This window comes from Chelonia mydas, chromosome 3 (genome assembly GCF_015237465.2).
Source record: "Chelonia mydas isolate rCheMyd1 chromosome 3, rCheMyd1.pri.v2, whole genome shotgun sequence".
NCBI classification, from domain to species: Eukaryota; Metazoa; Chordata; order Testudines; family Cheloniidae; genus Chelonia; species Chelonia mydas.
This window is the reverse complement of record NC_057851.1, coordinates 108,148,871-108,170,610: the sequence shown is the minus strand read 5'-3', so window position 1 is coordinate 108,170,610 and position 21,740 is coordinate 108,148,871. Positions and strand designations below refer to the sequence as shown.

At 37.6% G+C, this 21,740-nt stretch overlaps 1 protein-coding gene across 17 annotated transcripts in view; it reads right to left on the bottom strand.

Annotated features, from left to right (window-relative positions):
• Positions 1-284: 284 nt before the first annotated feature.
• Positions 285-21,740, bottom strand: part of STXBP5 (syntaxin binding protein 5) — a 184,340-nt gene continuing 162,884 nt past the window's right edge. For 16 of the 17 annotated variants that reach the window (XM_037894935.2, XM_037894939.2, XM_037894934.2 and 13 more), the window contains 4 exons: positions 10,847-11,012; positions 8,615-8,726; positions 7,045-7,265; positions 285-6,297 (listed from right to left, as the gene is read on the bottom strand). In XM_037894935.2, the coding sequence (XP_037750863.1) occupies positions 6,256-6,297; positions 7,045-7,265; positions 8,615-8,726; positions 10,847-11,012 (541 nt within the window). In that variant the 3' untranslated portion in view covers positions 285-6,255. The remainder of the gene's footprint in view (positions 6,298-7,044; positions 7,266-8,614; positions 8,727-10,846; positions 11,013-21,740) is intronic. The other variant, XR_006289645.1, reaches the window with a different exon arrangement.

Below are 21,740 nucleotides of genomic sequence, written 5' to 3'. Positions count from 1 at the left end.
TCAGTTCTGCTCTGACTTCTGCTGTTAGTGGTACACACCATCTGTGGAGCTTATCGGAGGGCACGCATCAGACAAAAAATGAAACTAATATACCCAAATTGCTGTCAAATGCACAATGTACAGAAACTAAAATGTTTAACAGTACTATGCTCAGACTATGTTTGTCAGATGGGGAACATCCTTTCTGAATAGAGTAACTGGGCACTATACAATACAGCAAAACAAGACATTCAGTGGAAAACAAGTAACCACTAATTAAAAAAAAAAAAAGTCAGTTTGAGATCTTTCAGGAGAAATTTGAGTAGTTTATTTTGCCCAATCAGAGCCCTTCAGCATAATGAGACATTCATATACACATATGAACATTTTTCTGAAACATTAATGTATAATACATTTTCCATTTAAAATACCAGCTGCACAGGTATTTTTTATTTACAAAAATATTCCATACTTAATTTTAACTGTTCTGTTATGATGACAGTTTAATTCAAGTACGAGTAAAATAACTCTACACAATCTAACATTTGTGTTTGTAACAGTACAATTTGCAGTTCATATGAAACTATATTTGTAGACAGATGGATTTGCAACCCTATCTAAAATGCATTTCCCAGTAATAACCCTCAAGACCTAGGGGGGCTCAGCAAGACTTAACTGAAAAATAAATTGCAATGAACAAAAAACCAAACCAAACCAAACTAAAATAAAAAAACCACCATACACATGTACAAAGATATACATAAAGCAAGAACTGTACCACAAGCATGCGTACCCAAAAAGTGGGCAATATTAGAAAAATTTACTGATGTTTTCCATTTTTCCATTGTGCTGGTACAATGAAGCAGTAGCATGTTTCTTCTAGTTCTAACCACTGAACCATAATGGAGCTCAGGTCTGCAGTAACGTACTACTGTTTATTTACATTTTAAAAAGGGAATACTTAAAATATGTTCTCCCCTCTTGCCTTGCCTGTTGCTGAATATTATTGGTGCTTCATATACGACTCCTTAAACTTAAAAAGAAAAGGAGTACCTGTGGCACCTTAGAGACTAACCAATTTATTTGAGCATAAGCTTTCGTGAGCTACAGGTACAGCCACAAGTACTCCTTTTCTTTTTGCGAATACAGACTAACACGGCTGTTACTCTGAATCCTTAAACTTAGTTTGTTTAAAACATGTAATGTCTATGAATCAGTCTTGACTGGTAATATATAACAAGCATTAATAAAAGGCATGCAACTGTCAAAAGAAATGACTACAGTTGCATAACAAAATTAAAATAGTTTTTGACGTGTTTTAACTTGAAAAATTAAAAGTAATACTGACTTAGTCACATCTTGTATTTGATTATTTTCTGATTACATCTCTACCTTTAACTGCTATCTGGATCTGTAGGCCTGGAATTCATCAGTCTTTTCTGAAGCGTAAAACATTCCAGAAATACACTCCTATCTTAAAACACTATAACCAAATATAAAGTTTACAGTACATTTATACAAGACACATGATGATTAGAAATGGGCATAATTTAAACAGCTTTGCTTTTAAATGTAAGTTAAACTGTCAGAATGGAAATAGTTAAATCAGTTACTTCAGCTGATCCACATATATTTTTCACTTTAACTTCACCCCCTCACCCTCCCAACAGTTAATTTCTGTCTACAAAGTATTTGAAATTTTTGCAGTGACAGCAAAGTCATTAAAATCCACAGGAAAAGATTCACATAAGACTATATAGGAAACTGGTTAGAATGAGGAAAAAGTGCAATTGAGAAATTACTCTGAAAAGGAAGGCAATCATTGCACACAATTCCAACAACACACATCAACACAGCACTGCAATTGCAATCCAATTTCCACCCAGGTAAATCAAACCATGAATAGAAAGAGGAGGGCACTTCAGACACAGACAATATGCTTTTAAAAACATATTCTGAAAATAAATAATATTGATCAGCAGGTACAAAACTGATGAAGAACCAAAATTAGTGAACTACAAAAGGAAAACTTTAATTGACAAAAATACATAAAACTCCCTTATATTTGGAAATTTATTAGAAAAGCTGAAAAAAATACCTGAAAATCTAGTAGTTTTATTTTATTTTGTTTATCTTAAAACAAAAAAATTATGGTAAACATCCAACAGCAATCTGCAGCTATTGAGAGAGGTTTTACAATTAGATTTTGTTTTTTGAAAGTAATACTTTCCCTTCCCTCTATTTTGGAATGTTCCAAAAGGGAGGTTACAGTAAGGATGATTCATTTCTGCAGAATATTTCTGAAGAAAAAAAATGGGCTTTTTTTTGTTTAGTAATTGTATCTCTATATGAGATATGAATGCATTTCTTATTATAAGCTTAAAACATAACTTTTTGTATGGATAATATACATACTTTTTAAGTACTTTGACTTAAATTTTAACACGTTTTTTTAAATTAAAGGTAAAAGTGTACATATATAAAAAAATTTTTAAAACTAAAAGGATTTTATAACAGTATGTATAAATATAACAGATTGCCACTGTATGATCTTGAAACCAATCTGAAAGTGTTGTAGTAATTTAAAAACCACAGATGCTGACACAGGGTAAGTGCCTTTATTAGACTCTATATTGTATATATTTATATACACAATGTTTGCTGATTAAAAAAAGCACACATTTTCTAAACTATATTCTAAACTGTAATTATCAGCTGTGAAGACTAGTCTGTTCTAAGCACTGTGTCTTGTATGAGAGTGTTTATATACAAATAATGAATCAGAACCACAGAAATATGGAAAGTAAAATTGAGGAATAAAATACCAAGCTTTTAAAGTGCAGGAAATAATTTCAAGTTTAAAGTTCAGGTCAGATCAGTGCTATTTATTAAGCCAGGGGAAAAAATTCACTGCCAAAAAAAATCACCTTTGGATATAGCTTTCTAATGTAATTGTCATGCAAGGAGTACCTCAAGCAAAACATAAGTATAAAAACAGACAAGGAAAAGAGTTGTAAATTAGTGTAATACTTTCTAACTGATCGTTTTCCAAAGAACAAATCTCTCTTGAGATGTGGGTGGTGTAACAGTTTCAGACTTATTTGGAATATGCTTATGTTTATATGTAATAACATTCAGAACAAATTACAATTTTGCAGGATTTCTAAACTCAAGCAATGCTTCCTTCAGTTTAAGATAATTAAATTAAATGTGACACACAACATTTAACACAAGTAGCAGCAGTTTCTTGCACTTCCGTAAAAAAAAAACGAGAGAGAGAGAAGTGTAATAGTTCAGTTGTATTCTGATATTTTTCCAAACACAGAAAAAAAAAAAAAAGGTTCAAAGGACTGAAAAGCTAATCAACAGGATAAAAGGTGATGTTTCCCCTCTCCGTTTGAAATGTGGGTTCACTGTATAAAATTTGTCAAATAATAGGAAATAAAATGCCACGTAGCTTCTGCACAACAAACTTCCTTCCAAGGAAAAATACTGACAGGCAACATTTTAGATTAAAAAGCAATTAAAATTGGCTATGTAGTCCCTATAATTGAATAAAGAGCCATTGTGTGTTCATTTTGTAAGCAACGATCATTTCACTAATTTTTGAAACTAAGTTATATACTATGACCCATGAGAAACAGAAACAATGCTAAGGAAAATATGAGACTGTTCAGTGCCTAAGAAACAGACATCTTCCCTGTTCCAATATATGCTCTCTTATTTCTTCCTATCTTGCTTTGCTTGCTGATGGCTGTCAAATGCTTCTTTCTGGGAAGACTAAGCAAGACTTCCCTCTTAATCCGATGGGAGCTTCCATGGATATGACATCATGACTTGTTGATAAGCACTGCTAAGAATATCTCTCCCAAAGACTGATCAGAGTAGCTTCTTGGATAGATTCCTGTTGCCCTGAAATGCAGTTCCATTGGGGAAAGTAACAGAACTAATTTGAATTTAAGGGTGAGGGAAAAATTAAACAATCACTTCAGAATTTCTTTTTAAATTGATCTCATGTAAGCTTATCTGGTTTTCTGCTGCTGGATTGCAAGCAAACACAAGATTAATGTATATTGAATACACAGTAGGCAAACTGACTGCAAAACTGAAATAGGTAACATACAGAAGAGATGAAACAAATGTGTGGTCAAAATAGCTGGAGCTAATATAACCCTTATCTATAACTTCTTGTTAGCATTTTCATGTCCATATCAGTAACTTCTTTCTTTTGTGCATCACTTTTTTTCCTAACAAAAATTTAAATATATAGTCAGACTTGTTATTTTGTGTGATATAGCACAGAATGGCAGGATGTATGGTACACCCTCAAACCAAAAGGCAGTCAGTGAATTCCATTAACAACTTCCTCACCCCCAAATAAAATTATTTCACCAGTTTGTATAGAAAATTCTGAACACATTTTCTCGGACAAAAATTATAATTTTTTGAACTGTATTAAGAATCATTAACCCTTCACATCTTGCATCTCTCAAATAAGTCAAGTTTACCGTAAGCTTATATACCCATGACAGCATTTTTCAATTAGATATAAGCATAACAAATTTTGCCCTGGGAATTCCTGAAGAGGAGTGCATGACAAACGTGGAGAGCTACGGTGCTAGAAGGAGTTTATCTTAATAATTCAATATGGGAAACTTTTCAGAAAACTTCTCCGCTGTTATTCTCTAACTATTCCCCCTTGCAAAACGCAATTAGTCACTATTTCCAATTTGAGATTAAAATAATGAAATCATGCAGTTTTTACAATGCAGACATTTTCTTCTCAGGGATTTGTCTTTTTCTTTCTAACTCTGTTTATCCCTACAGTTATGGCTTTGGTGCAGTAGTCATACACTAACCCAATATGCTGCTTTGATTTAGCACAATGCTTACTTTTTTTCCTGCCCAGATTTGAAGTGTGGTCCTCCATTTTGTGAAATACTGAGAACCTCTTTATTGTTCATTTTCAGTATCATATCCATTTACTGAAAACATAGTTTTGCAGACTAACTCCAATCTTTAAGTAGGTCTTGAATGTTTGAAGCTACTAAGATACAGACTTGTACAGTAGCTCTACAAACAGGATTTAAGAAAAACTAAAAGACTTATAGCTACTTAACATTAGATGCTTGCCCTTATCCTTGAAACAGCATCTTCACTGAGTTTAGAACTGTTTCAAACCTGAGTCCAAGGTTATTTGATTTGGTAATAAAGAACAAAAGGGGGATATAAGTTAGCTACAGTTTTTGCTTAGAACCATCTCAACAATTTTAATTAAATAGCTGTAAAAAGATATTCTGTTAAACATTTATAAAAATTCACAGGATGAATGAAACCGATAGCCAACACCAAAATTTTACAAACTGAACCAATAATTGGTTGGTTGGTTTTTTGTGTGGGGGAGGAGGGGAGCGGGAAAGATTTAGCTGACTGAAAGAAGATACATAAAAGACACTGAAATATTCTTCTCACCACAATGGAGATGTTTTCACTTTTCACTTCGCACAGCCTTAACACAAATGAAAACTCTCAGCATGATACGTAATTCAGTCATATTATTCACTTGAGCTTTTTTTAATGCAAAAATGTTTTATCCTTTTGTTTTGCACTTGACAAAGTATGATGTGAATACAAGAATACTAGATCAGGGGTCCAAGAAGAGACTATGAACAGGTCAACTGTATATACATTTTCAATATGGAACTTTCAGACTTCCAGCTTGTCTGATCAAAGAGATGGTAGCAAACAGAGTATAACTCTTCTTCAGTAATAATGGAAGGGAGGGTAGGTGAAAGTCAGCTATTTATACTTCAATAAGACAAACAACTTTATTCCAGCTCTTGGACCCCTGATTTATTGCCTCTCCTCACAGGAGGGTGAAACACTGGCAGCAGTTACAACAACACAGAAACTTTTCGCATATGACATATTAACACAGGATTGATCCTGCATTGCCACTGCCCATCTTGCATCTTTTCCCCTTTGCCTCTCTTCTCCAAGTGTCCTGTGTCACCTCTGTTCCCAAGTGCTGAGTAAACCCACAGCTATGACAAACACTCAAGTTTTTGTGTGTGTCTGTTTTAAATATAATGCTCCTCAGTTAAAGCCATATGACTGAGGTAAAACTGTGTATGATTTGTGCTAGGAAACAACACTATCCAACAGACAGTGAATACTCCTCCAACTCCAATGGTCCTGCAGAAATTAATTAAAAGAAAAAAAGGACATTTTCCCTCCTCAGGATAAAGTTAAATTGATCTATTTGGATGTAGGTTGTCAGAACTGGTACCACTTCTTATCTTTGTACTTCATCATCATCTAAAAATAAATGAAAAGGAAAAGATATAAATACAATTAACATTTCCATACAGTGCCATAGACATGCAGAGATACAATCACATAAAAGACAATCAGTTCTTTATTTTTCATTATCTCACAAAGTTTTTCACATTGTGATGAATTTCTTCAACAGTAATATCAGCAGATTCCATCACAAATCTGCTAAGGGTGAATCTTCTGCTGCCTTTCTGGCTCCTGATTGTGAGGGTGAAAGTTCAGTGGCAGGTAGCAGGACAGGCAGAGATCTGGAGGGCCAGCAATAAGAGTCTCTATTCCTGGTGGCTGCTCTGAATGATCAAACTGGGATTTCTGCAATTGTTTGTAGAAACAATACGGTTGGTCTGTCTGCATTTAAGTTCCTCAGGGCTCGTGTGCATAGTGTAAATAGAATATGTACATAATGTAAATAAAGTAGAGTAAAGATACCCAACTCCATGACATGAATTCCTTTAACAATGGAAACTAACCTGCAGTATCCACCATGACACATGCCAGATAGGCACAGTCCAGCTCTGTAAAAAATTCTTATATGGTGATGCTTGTTACTTTAATGGCAGACATTGTCAGCTTAACCATTAGGGGAAAATGTGATGCTCCATAGGAAGTCAAAGGAAGTGTTAAGTATTAATCATATTGATCTTTTCTCTTTTTCAGTGAATATAAAGTTAATTGTACATCTCATACAACTCTGATATAGCACCATGTTGATGCACTAAAAGGACTCACCTCATGAGCATGTTTAGAGAAAGAATCAGCACTACTTAGCATAGCAGCTGTTCTTTCATCCAGTTCTCCTAGTTTCTGCCCTCTTTCGTCTAGTGCAATCCTGGCTCGTGCCAGTTCACCAATTACTCCAGATGCTGATCCTTTAACACCTTCAATACCACCAGGCCCTGGGATATGCTGAGCAAGACTTCTTGATGCCTTTCCAGATGCTGATTCTCCAACTACATATATTCAAGGAACAAGATACCCAAAACAGAAAAATAAGGCTTCCTATAAACTGATTGGTGGTAACATTAGACACTGTTTAACTCCAACTTCAAAGCAGAAAAAATTAGGAATTTAACTCAAAATTATCATCCATTTAAGCATTCTGTTTGACTAAAACAAAAAACAAATGCTACTGTTTAAATAATATTATTAACTTCACATCATATGCTACTGTAAAATTACTACTTTTTTTCATTAGTCAAAAGAGGGGCCAAATTATTTTTTCACTTAGGACACCAAATACCTAATGGCAGACCTGATTAAAAATCATATTGATTATTTTATGTGTGTCAGGTCATTTCATCAGAGAAAAAATTTTTTTTTATAATAATCTGTTTAAGTCTTAGCTTAAGAAAACAAAATAATATCAAAATAAAAGATATCAAAAAGAAAAAAATTACTCGTAATTTCTGGAGCATTATTTTTTTAGATTTCCATTTCAATTTATTCTTACTACGATCAGAATATGCACATTTCTGGTTGAAAGGGTTGTTGCAATATCTTGAGATTTTCTGGTCAGATTTTGTATTTCCATACAGAATGGTTCTCATTCCATTTAACAGTATAGAATTATATTACTGAGTGCTTAAAAAAAGAATGGCATCAATGAATTGTTTCATTTAGATTACAAGTGGAACCTGTAGTGAGGTCTATAGTTAAAAACTACCATTCTGAAGACATTTTAAGATACTTCTATAACTTTGTCAAACTTTTAGGTTTCATGCAGAAATGTGGTTGTTTTAGGTGGTGGTGGTTTCTCCCCGCCCCCCCGAGTCACTGCTTCCCAGGATAAAGTTACCTATTTTGTAAGTACGGTCTACATTCTTTGTTTTTAGATTTATAACTTTATATTTAGCCATATTAAAATGTGATCCAGATCTTTCTGTATTACTGGCCTGTCTGCTTCATTATTTACCACTTCCCTTCTATATTTGAGTAATCAGTACAATGGGTGGATGGTGCTCAGTGAATCAGGTATGAGGCCACATATGAATGGCGATGATTAATATAATTATGTATCAGCTGTTTTACTTATTGCACCATCCAACCCCTGCATAAATGAGGCAGAAGATTCAGTGGAAAATAATATGTGATCTCGTACTTAAGGATTTCATTATATTGCATATAAATATGCGAGTTATGTTTGCACAGGAAATCTTATTTCCCGATTTCTGAGTGCTTCTCTTTGCAACATTAATCTTCTTTTAATGTACAATTTGTACAGAATATTTAAATACATTCTGCATGGTTCACCACTTTCCTCATGTGGAAATACTTTTCAGAATAAAAGAAATGAACTTACAGAGTTCTTCTCTGTCGAGTGATTGTGCACCACCTCCAAACAGGCCTTTAAAGAAGCCCCTGTTTGGGGCTTCTGGTGTTTCTACTGGAGTGAAGAGCTCACCCAACATTTCCTTTGTAATGAAAAAAAAATTATTGCTAGAAACAACATATTTCCTTTTTAAAGACTCTTATAAAAACATAAGACTACTGTAGTCCATTTTCACTTTAACCATCTACCTTCAGGGTTTGCAATTTCATAATGCAACGTATTCACACTAGGAGAGAACTTTGCAGCAGATATTCAGAAGAATTTTATCTTCTATGTTTGGCAATATGCCTGAATAGAAGTCAAGAACAGATCAGGAAACTCTTCAAAGTCATCTGCTATCTCATAGTTTGAGCTTGTAATACAAGAGTACTTGAAAATAAATATTTAAGAATAGCAATGTCTTCCCTCAACTAAAAATTGGGCAACACTAACTCTTTTCCTGCTGAAACTACATTTACCACATTTCTACATGTCCAGTTTATGTCCAAACTTTATATGTAGTTCATGTTATCCTGCCTAATTTTTAAATATTGCGTAATTTCAAGACATCAAGTCATTTCCATAGATTCTGATACACAGGTCTGTGGCTATCTAATATTTCATTGTGGCACCATGTCTTCATTATATAACGAGCTGCCTTTATGTTTTTTTCTGATTTCTAATATGCAAAACACAAATTCAAGAACATGTAAATCAGGTCCAATTAAAACAAACACTCAGCTCCTTTTCTTCTGACTTATAGCTGTGGCTGAAAAGCTGTCTTAGTTCTGGAATTTTTAAAATGAGAACATTAGGATGGACAGCGACTGGATACTCATGGATTCACTTTTTAGAATTCTAGGGTGAAATCCTGGCCCCACTGAAGTTAATGACTTCACTAAGGCCAAGATTTCACCCCTATTGTGTTACCTGAAAACTCCTGCAAAATGTTATCCTTTCAGGGACATTTTTTTCATTTGTTTCTCTGTTTCACCCAGATGGCTCATTAGCATGGAAAAGAACTAATCCAATAGTATGGGAGCAATAGTTCTCATGAACTTAACTCTAAAATAGATACATATGTAATAGTATAAGAAGATGTACAGTGCACACATTCCTGATGGTTGTCGGAGGATAGAATTCCTGTTTTATCCCAGAATTTCTGTTTCTACAGTGATATTAAAATTTGCACTTCATGGCATAAAGATACATGAAAACACCCTTACCTTTGATTGAAGTTCTGAGATACTGGGTCCTCTCTAGATCCATACTCTTTGGTCCCATCCCTTTTGTGGGAAGTAGACATAATGGTGGAATTTTCAGGAACACTTGGTGCTCCTTAACTATTCTCCCATTGAAATTAGCAGTGAAACTTCCACTAAGTTCAACAGGAGCAAAGTCAGGACAATGCGGACTGCTTTTGAAAATCTCACCCAAGATGCTTACATGATATTCACAAGGCAGCCAACACACACACACACTGAAGTGTACACAGTATGCAACACATCCTGGTATTTAATGGTCAGTTCCATTTTTATCTAAATTATTCTTATGAGAGTTATAAAGCCAGAACAGATGACTAAGTGGACTAAGAATCAGGCTTGTATGCTTACATGCTTCCAACTATGCACTGATGTTGAAGATTCTCCAAAAAAGGATAATGCCCTAATCCTGCAACATGTTGCTTGTTGCACGTGCATCCTCCACAGTTCTAACATTGCGGGAATTCTTCCCCATCCGGAACTGGTGCTTGTGGAGTCCCTTTATGCTGCTCTGGACCTTTTATTTGTCATATGGGGCCAAAAAAGAGATCAGAATCTCATGCTTCATCTCTGAAATTCCCGCAACATAATGCGTCAATCAAAATGACTTGAGTATGTGCTCCCTGCTTCTGGCAGCATGCATCTTCGATTACTACCATTTTGACTGAAGGAATTTTGAAGTCCTTAACTGCAAGAATTATCAAGGAAGTTTAACATGGAACATGACTGACCAAAAAAAATGAAAAGACTGCCCCACAGAGATGTTTCAGCACCATTTGGCAGAAAGGGAACTGAAGCACCACAGATCATGATGTGTTATATACTGTAAAGCCCTCCAGTGCACCATAGCTTCTTTAGCAGGGGTTTTAATCTACCATGTGATTATCAAGAATTAAGATCTGGGACCTGTAGAGGATACCTACTTATGAAGAAACAACAGTATTAACACTCTAATCTTTACCTGTAGGTTTTCACAAGTTTCTTGACTGTATGTGATTCTCTGGATTTCTGTAGGTGAGACAAGATACGACGCCTGTCCATTGTTGGTGAAGCAGAATGTTCTGGCTATCCGCATGTTGGTAAGTGGCAGGTAATATACATCCAACAACGGCCTTAAACTTGGCAAACTTGAGAAGAGAATTAAAAGATAATTTAAGTTAAGGAAGACTACCTTTATTTTTATTGTTCAGTTTCTCAACTTATATTTAAAACTATAGTACACTCTTCTTCTTCTTATCCTTTGTAATCGCATTACTAACAGTACTGCAGTAGACTGGTCTCAAGCATGCATAATTCAGTGGGGGCATGAAACCTCAGTGATAACAAACAACATGTAGTGAACGAGGTAGCTCCTTGATTTTAGACCTAAAAACCCACCCGGTAGTAGAAAAGTCTATCGCCTAAAATTTAAAGTAGTATTGAACAATTAATTTCTAGCATAAAATTTTACTGCCCTTTCATATTAGTACACACACACACAAACACACTTTTAAACCTACACTATAAAATCAAGATAGATTACTTCTTCCAGAAGCGATCTGAGTTTCACTAGAAGATACTTTATTTCATTGTGTACTTTTTTTTAGAGCATCTATTCTATTCATAGGGAAATGGGCATGGAAAGTACTCAAGAAGAAAAAGATTTCTACCATTTTGGGGTGAACTAGTCTCCCCTTTTCCCTAATTTGGTTGCATTTTAAGAGGAAACAAAGCTTACCTACCTTGTACTTTTTTTTTTTTTTTTTTTTTTTTAAATATATAACCTTGCAGGATTCTCACTTCTTGGCCGCACTAGAACAAGTCAGGCTGAACTCTCCAAAGGCAGCAATAGTGGGCTAGACCATAAACCATGCCCCGCACTGGTGGTGACATACAATCTCTGGGCTGTAAACATCATCCTTGGAACTCTTCAGTTAGCTTCTTATGTTATTGGGAAGCATTGCTTTCCTACACCCCCACCCCCTGAAATAAGTTAGCTAATCATAAATAAAATGACTGAAAAGATTAATTACTCAATGCAAACAAAGACAGACCACCATCTTAAAGTTCCCTTAGGAACGTGGGAGAGAGAGCAAAAGTCATGCAAGAGGTTAGCTTCAGAACTGAAGAATTACATGCCACGTAGTTTCCTCCTACTCTAAAGATACCAGCTGTGTAGGATTCTAACTCCTGGAGATTTAAAAAAATGTAAAGGCAAAAATGAAACAAACAAGCAGCAAAGAAAAAGGGTAATAGCAACAAAATATACAAGAAGATTTTTTCTTCACATGAGGTATCTCTTCAAAATATCAAGCCTGATAGCCTGTAGAAAACAAAATTTCAAATGCATAGCCAACTAAAGGGACATCTCTTAAGAAACATATCAAGGAGGTGGAGAGTTTGGGTTGCCCTGCTTCAGAAATAGGTTCTGCAAGAGAGAGACCAAAGCAGGATTCCTCCGTCGGGGCTGAATTCAAGCAGTATTGCTTTGTAAATCTGTGGTGCAGGGATGAAGTGGCTGGCCTGCATGTATCTGAAATAGAAATAACTGAAGACAGAGAGGAAGTTGCTCTAAGGTTGATTGAGCCAACACGTTTTTCCAGCTTCAAGCTAGGTCAATCACAGCTATCTTAGTGATGGATATCAAACAAAGCAATATATTGGGTGGACTTTGTGTGAGGTATTTCGTCTGCTCCATTAGAATGGAAAGAACTTTTAATATTATGGACCTAGAGAAGGGCTTTGCCTGGGCATGTGAATATGAGAAAAATGTTGTCCTGCCAATATGCTCAGTAAGGTGGAGCTCCATCACTACTTTGAAGATTACTCTGCAGCACCAACTTATCCTAGTAAAGGTTAGTTTAGGAGCATCAGTTACTAGAATCTGAAGTTCAGACACTCTGCAAGCTCAAGTCTCTGCCTACAAGGAAAATAATCATTGAGTCTTTTAAAAGGAACATCATAATTTGTCAGGACAATATTAATGTTCCATGACACAGGAGGCATTTTAATTGGAAAGGGTGCTAAAATATGTCAAGCCCTGAGCTCTTACATGAACCTGATGATGAGGGGCTGTGGAGGCACTGATCTATCTTTGACCAATGCATGATAAGTCCAAGCAGCTACCCAACGAATTTAGATGGACCTAGACTTTAGGTTAGACTCAGACAGGTGAAGAAGGTTGTTCAAGCAGTTTCTGCACTACAGTGTGAAGAGGTGGCATTTGGAAATCCATTCCCTAAAGAGGATTATGCCTGGTCTGCTACCAGGCCACTGAGGCCGGAATATCATACTGTGTCATACTAATGGGATGTGAAAGGCCATGTGTTGCGTGCTTCAAAGTCCACTGCAGCTGCCTCACAAGGCCAAACATTTGTAGCATCATCCAAGATCACACTTGCTGGCTCTTGCATATCTTTTCCGCCAGACCAGCAGTCCCAGATCCCGCCCTGGGCTAAGAATGCTTTGAGAGTTAAACCATATCTGGCTGAATACCGATATATTCCAATTGATTGCTAGAGACAAGTTGGGACACTGGGTAGTTCATAATCAGTGGTGAAAGAGACTGATCCTTTGAAACCCTCAGAGTGGTGTAATTGAACAGCCAATTGTTCAAGTAGGAAAACACATACACTGTCAGCCTGTGCAAACAGACTTCTATTACTGCTGAGCATTTTGTATAGCAAGGTGGCTTCAATGCTAGCCCAAAAGAGACAATACAAAATTGATAGCATTCATCAGATAAAAGGAACTGGAGTTGCTCAATTCCTGACATGTATTCCTAGCTGCATGTAAGTGTCTACAGGTCAAGAGCACATTGCCAGTCTTCTGCCTCTAAAAGAGAATGAAGGCTCCCTGGGTGACCATCTAAAACTTCTTTGATCAGTTATCAATTCAGGTCATCACCATTAACTTCAGTTGCCAACACCTAGATGCCAGTGGATTCAACCTATGATGGAGTCCAGCTTTCCGGAAGATGCAGGACACTTTGATGGTGAAGCTAGGCCACTGACCCTACAGGTAAATTGGGTCTCTTGGGCAGTGCCAACACTGAGTTTTCATTTCCATGATTACCAATCAAAACTGACTCAGGTTTATACTTTGAAGATTTTTCTTTCAAAGCACTCTGATTGGCCTTGTGCCAGATGAGGTACCTCAACGAGCAATTTGAGGTGTTCCCTATAACAGTGAGTGCATATGGTGACAACTGAAGATGCATAACACTCCTACATAGCATATTAAAATTCCCAAGGATACAGGACATTTGCTGAAGTAATGACATCTTTCTGATGCATCATCCCTTGAAACTGATGTGTCCTTCCTTCCTTCCTAAGAAACAAACAACTCCCTGAAAGAACAAATAGCTATGAAAATGAATAGGAGTAGAATCCTTGGAAAAGACACTAAAGCAATAATTGTTGAAATTACAAAGCAAAACTAATGAGCAAGAGCACTGAAACACCAAGCAAAAGCACCAAAGTGCCAAATCAGTGGTGTCAAAAGACCAGAGCACTCGACACTGAAATTAAAAGTTGGACCACAGAACCAAAAGTTTTGGCTCTTAAGAAGTTGGGAACTGGCATCTTAGTGGTTTTCCCAGCCCTGCAGTGGGAAAAGAGCTTCAGAAAAACTAACTGAACAATGAAAAATTGGTCATGCCTGGAAAGCAAAGGGTACAAAGAGAAATGAGACAATACCACTAAAATGAGGCACAGTGGAAGAGTTGGAGTGGTGGTTGGAAGAGTGCAGCACCCAAGGGATGCTCCTTTGCTGATCGTTGTCAAGAATGAACAAAATTTAAGATCCCAAAGCAGTGGATAAGCTGGTGTGTGCAATGAGCAGTGACAGGGCTTATGATGGTATCTACTGCCACTGTCTTCGGGAACCAAAAAACATTAAGAGCTTTGGTAGTCACTTGTTTTTTTGCTCAGGGGCTAAGATCCTGGAGTAAGAATCCTGTACAGAAGAACCACAATTTTCTCTGTCAATACATCTAGTAGCTCATACTGCTTGGATCTTTGATATTTAAAAATTCACTTACTGCATTTAAGTCAGCAACCTAAAATATTAAAGAGTCTCATGCTCATAATTTAAAAAGAGGTTTAGTTTGAATAAGGGATTTGCTTAAAGAGGAAGTCCAAATTGGGTCAATTAGTTAGATTTAGAGCAGAGCTACATGAAAATGTCAGCAGCAGTCATCAGGTCAGCTACACTGAGGTTCCCAACATTGATAACACTGGTGGAGCTGAACCAGTGTTAGCAACAATGAAACCTTTTTACAGAACTTTCCTAGCGTAGACAGTACTTTTTGGCCCTATGCTCTGTAGTGCCATGTAGGACATTTGGTTTCTGCTCCCATTTGCTTATTCTTTGCGGATTAGCAAGCACTGCAGACACTGCATTGATAGCATACTGAGCCCTGGGTGGAGGAAGTACCTGTAACCTCCTCAGTGACCTGTTTAGAATGGTATTAACTAACTCTGAAAGGAGTGTCTCCAAATTCTGGCTGGACACTTGGTGGCTGAGAGGTGAATCCTTGAATTGGTGAAAGAGAGATGGGCGTAAAATGGAGAGGAAAAGTGACACATTCTTCAAATTTTGTCAAAGTGTGTCAAAATTGAGATTGGTAGAACAGCAGCAGATGTGGTAGTACTGTGCAGGTCAATATTGAGAAATAGAATTGGATTCCCAAAACTGAGAGACAGAAGTGGGGTCTGCAGTGAAAACAGTAATTCAAGTCTCAGCAGGAGTAGAGAGAAAATGACTGACATGCTACAGAGTTTGCTAACCTCCCTGCACAATGTAGTTCTCATGATTTAGTCTCCACATATTTATACTTGTACAGTTGTGTGGAAAACAACCTGAACCAAGAACAATTAAAAACTGTGAATCTAACTACAGAATAATTTTAAGCAGATCTACGAAAACCCTGCTTCACAACAGATGGTCTCTAAGCTATCAGAACTTGGTGGTTTGCCAGCCTCATTAAAAGAGCTATTTGTGCGTAGCCTCTTTCTACCCCGTTTATCTAAACTCCTAAACAGCTTGTCTAGAGGAGTAGGATGGAAGGTGTGTAAATTTCTGGACCTCTCACTGGCAGTGACTGATACCAGTAGGTCAAGAAGAATAATTTACAAAAAGCTCAACTCTATTTTGATACCTGATAATGCCTGACATTTTAGTCAGACTTTACAAAAAAATAAAAAAACAAGACACTGACGCTTTGGAAGAGAGTCTTGAACTGCTTTACTGATGAGAAGCCACTTTTAAAAAAAAACCTTTGCCTATTTGAGAAATACTTTTCCAGAATGAAGGAGAATGATGCAGCTAATGCCATAGATAACCAGAAAAATATCTAAAAACTTGATCTATTTATAAAGAGGAGAGTGCAGTAGACAGTGGAATTCCCTTCATTGGCTTACTCTTGCCTTTCACAAATTCAGATTTTCTCATCTCAAAATCTTGGCACAAATCTGTCCTTGCCTATATCTACACAAGTTCCCTCCTCTTTATGTTCTTAGCTCTCCATGTTTAATCTTTGTTCTCATTTTGGACCTTCTTTCATGCTATTCCCTACTTTTGAAACTCCATCCTCTTGTTCAAAAGACTTCCCTGTACTCCGTCAAGTATGCATTTTCCATGAGGCCTTTGTATGATAACCCACTGTAGAATGGTTTCATTTAAAAATGTGTCCTACATATAGTCTGACTATTGTCTATGTTTAGGGGATTTAAGCTGTTCGGGACAGGGACCACATGACAATTTACAGTAAGTTTACAGTACTGAGCACAATGTCCACGTTAAACAAACAACAGGTTGTCCTCAAAAGATAAAGGAAATTCTGTCACTTTCCTTTCAACTCAGGGCTGAAGACTTCAGATTGCACATGGTATGCCTATATTCCAGTATGTCTTGAAAGACCAGGAATGGAGAACGCGCTAAGTACTGGATCTGTAAATTTACTGGTGAATCAACTGTTGTCACAGGTTGATGATGGAGTGGACTGAAGGCATACTCCATTCCATAAGGGGAAATGATAAATATCGTAGGCACTATGGTTGTTATCAACAGCCCACAAAATAAGAATCAATGCAGATTTTAAACTCAACTGTGAGTGGAAGTCTTGATCTATTTCTTGATGCCAGTTCTCAATAATGAGGACGTGCTCTCATTCTCTAGCACTGGGAATGGAGAGGTGTGAAATATATATGGACTTGTTCAATAACAAACACTAAGCGTAGCCCACAGTAGCCTAGAAGGCTATTTTTAAGGGCAAATTTCCCATAAAATTCTAAACTATTTTCAAGGACTTTCAAGTTCAGACATGATTAAACTAAGTATGAAATGCCTGAAAACTTACAAATATATTTTTCTAAAAAGAGCAACTCCAAAATAAACTGCAAAATGTAAAACAAGAGGGGGGTAGTAAGGAAAACAAGGGGCTGCTAACATTTAATTTTTATATCATTATGATCATCAAATCATAATTCCCCCCTCAGGATTTTCAAGTTGTGAGATTAGTAATATTAAGAAAAGAACATTGTAGTATGCCAAACAAACAGAACTGTGCTGCCAATTAATGAAAGCCGTAAAACTATACTAGATTTTTACCAATGTACATAGCCAAACCATATGTAATTGGACCGTATATTTTATATGAGGTGTACTTCATTCAACTATAAAATTTTAGTGTCGTCCATGGGCCAGGCTACCAGTTTAGGAATATTTACCTCTGATGTCAGTGTGGGGTTTGCACAAAGAAGGAGGGTAGATTATGGTCAAGATGTCGTAACTGAAGCTATTTATTATTTGTTGAAAACTTTAATGTCATGTTCAGTATCACTTAGTGTACAAATATGCTCACCTTTAGGACCATCCCTATTTCTGCCCTTTTTTCCCCTCTTCCTTTTCCATCCTCCTATCACTGTTTGTCTCCATCATCCCTGTTTTCCTTATGTCCTCAGTTCTTCCCTCTGTATATCCTCCCAGTAACAGCTCATCAGTCCCACTACCTCTGGGCTTGCTTTCGCTTTACATCTGCTAAAATGATTAGCAATGAAATACAGCAATTATGCAGACATTTAAGTGCCATAATTAGGCTTCAGAGTTACCAGGAGTAGGGAAGTTCATACATCTCAGAGCCATATTTTTAGGCTGTCTGCACACTGAGTGAGATAACACTGCATCATTTAGTATTTTGAACAACTTCCTTGCAACCTTGAACTACACACTTCTTAAATGAAGGCTTAGATCAGGGGTGGCCAACCTGAGCCTGAGCAGGAGCAAGAATTTACCAATGTACATTGCCAAAGAGCCACAGTAATATGTCAGCAGTCCCCATCAGCACCTCCTCCTCCATCCCCACACTTCCCAATCAGCTGTTTCGTGGCATGCAAGAGACTCTGGAGGGAAGGAGCAAGGGCATGGCAGGCTCAGGGGAGGGGGGTGGAGTGGGAGTAGGGCCTGCGGCTTAGCCAGGGGTTGACCAGTGAGCACCCCCCAGCACATTGGAAAGCTGGCACCTGTAGCTCCAGCCCCAGAGTTGGTGCCTATACAAGGAACCGCATATTAACTTCTGAAGAGCCGCATGTGGCTCCGGAGCCACAGGTTGGCCACTCCTGCCTTAGATTCAACACAATCTGCATATTTCAAGTGAGACACAAATACATCAAGTGTGCTGGATCCAAGCCAGATGGTTGACACCCCTTTTTTATATACTAGATTTATATAAAATGATATGAATCAATACAAAATTTGTCCTTTTCGTTATGTCCTAAAATACAGTAATGTTATATAATTTACTATCTAGGTATCTATCTGAAACATCTTGTTTCCACACAAGTTTGAAGGATAATTTTTTCCATCTGTTTTACATATTTCAAGTTAAATGACATATTTATGATCACTTTCTTTGACATTTTAATTATCCTTCATTTTGGATAAATTTGTTAATTTAGAAATAGTTATATCTTGTGACTGGGAGAAGACTGGATGATAAGATTAACAGAATAAACTTCTCCTTAGTTTCAGAGTGGTAGCTGTGTTAGTCTGTATCAGCAAAAAGAACGAGAAGTACTTGTGGCACCTTAGAGACTAACAAATTTATTTGAGCATAAGCTTTCATGGGCTAAAACCCACTTCATCAGATGCATGCAGTGGAAAATACAGTAGGAAGATACACACACACACACACACACCCACCCCCACCATGAAAAAATGGGTGAGACTTCCCTGGTCACTCGATTACAGACCTAAAAGTCGCAATATTACAACAAAAAAAACTTCAAAAACAGACTCCCAGTGAGAGACTACTAAATTGGAATTAATTTGCAAACTGGACACCATTAAATTAGGCTTGAATAAGACTTGGAGTGGATGGGTCATTGCACACAGTAACATTATTTCCCCATGATTATTCCCCCCGCCCCACTGTTACTCTCACCTTCTTGTCAACTGTTGGAAATGGGCCATCCTGATTATCACTACAAAAGATTTTTTTTTCTCCTGCTGATAATAGCTCACCTTAATTGATCACTCTCATTATGGTGCATATGGCAACACCCATTTTTTCATGTTCTCTGTATGTGTGTGTGTATATCTTCCTACTGTATTTTCCACTGCATGCATCTGATGAAGTGGGTTTTAGCCCATGAAAGCTTATGTTCAGATACATTTGTTAGTCTCTAAGGTGCCACAAGAACTCCTCGTTCTTTCTCCTTAGTGATTCTCTTCTTCCAAAATGACCAGCACTCTTGAGTGATGTTTTGAAAGCATGTAGGACTAGTGATATTTTGTTCTTATGGTTCTGTAGGCTAGGAGTTAAGGATTTTTGACAGAGTAGATCTACCTTAATCTTATTTTAAACAAGTCCTTGAAGAAATATTTGCCTCAAGCTATAGAGTCCTAGAATGACTTATGAGAACTGTTTGCTGTATGTTATAATTATAGGCAGGGCTGGTTGCCTGACACTTCCCATTATAAGACCCTATTTTCAGTTGCATGTATCAGTGGTTCTTAACTTTTCCAGACTACTGTTCCCCTTTCAGGAGTCTGGTTGGTCTTGCATATCCCAAGTTTCACCTCACTTAAAAACTACTTGCTTACAAAATCAGACATAAAAATACAAAAAAGCGTCACATCACTTTTTAAAATAAATTCATTGGAATATAAATATTGTGCTTACATTTCAATGCCATACTTGAGCTGGTTTTTGTGAGCCTTGTCTAAAGCCCGAGCGCCAGGTGGCGAGGCTGAAGCATGTAACTTAACTTTGCGAGGCCCTCTGTGGTGTGGGGCCCCAGGCACTTGTCATACTTGCCACCCCCTAAGGCTGGTCCTGCACTTGTGATCCCTCTAAACCCGTGCTGTGACCCCCCCATGGGGCTGCAACCCCCAGGTTGAGAAACACTGATCTAGATTAATTGAATACTCCCGGAAGACCACTGCCTACACCCAGGGATACATATACTCTTGGCTGAGAACCACTGACTTAGATCTTTGCCAAATTTTAACCATTTCAGCTGAAACTTTCTATGCCAAGTATCTGCCTCAGGCTGTGTGGTTTTGGTTTTTTATTAGTTCAGCCAAAATGGTTCAACAGTTTCTGACAATGAGGCTAAGGAAAACATTCTTTTCCCATGTTAAAATATTCTGGCAGCCATCTCTCTGAGTATGTCTATACTGAAGTAGGATTTGTAATTTCCAGCTTGGGTAGTCAGGCCCATGCAAGTTCTGATGGCGCACGCACTAACAACAGTAGCGTAGCCATGGCTGCACAGGCAGCAGGATGCGCGAGCTGCCTCAAGTCTGTCCCTATGTACGGTCTTGGATGGGACTGGGCTCAGGGCAGCCACCCCGTTCTGTTGCCTGTGCAGACACTGTTCAGTTTAGTATGCTAGCTCAATTGGAGCTAGCATGGGTCTTTTTAGCCGAGATCAAAATTACACGTCCAGATCCACTGTAGATGTACGCTTTGAGACACTCTAGTGCCTAGCATTAGTCTAGAACAATGGGCCCCACTCTTCGTTGGCCTTTATGCATTCCTGTAATAAACATTATTAATAATTATTAAAAATCTACCGCAAATTAGCCAATTTATAAGCCTTTAAAAATTTGTGTGACATGCTTAGCAGAGACTTGCACTAAGATCTATGAAGATTTTATCTGCACTGAGCAGGACTTTCCTCACAACTGTATCTTGAGCTGCTGGTGGCTGGGTGGTACCCTGGGTCAGGGCACCAGAATTGAAAGCAGGAGCCTGTCTCTCTTGTGCACTCAATGCTCCTCCTGCGGGGCCCAGGCAGGTGGATGAAGTTCCTTGATTTCAATGCTGAGGAGGGCAAGGGCCAGATCCAGGGGAGGGTAAATGTGGTCAGCAGATTGGGACAAGGAGCCTAGGGGAGGGGAAGGGTAGAACTGTAGGATAGTGGGAGTAAGGAAACTGGGATTGGGAGTTGGGATTCTCATAAGACACTGGGTCTGTCTAGGCAAGAAGACTTGGACTTGGGGTATGAGAACTGGGACTGGGAGTCCTTGAGGAAAAAAAGGAAGGGATTGGGAGTTACTTGCCGCGTGTGCACAGACACGCTGAGATAAGTAATGTCATCAAAGATGTGATTAAAGACTGCATCATAATGCATATATACACAAGGGACTAAATTAAAGCAACAAGAGCAACCTTAATTCTGGCATTTCCTAACTCGAGTGCTTGACTTTGCAACCTTAATAATGTTCTTTGGGCATTTTTTTTCTTTCTGTGCAATATTTTAGACAAATAGTGCATGTTTCTGCAAGCACTGTTGGGAAGAAAGTAATTCCTGAGAATATTAAAGCAAAAAAAAAAAAATCAATCAATACATAAGTGAACAAACTGAGGG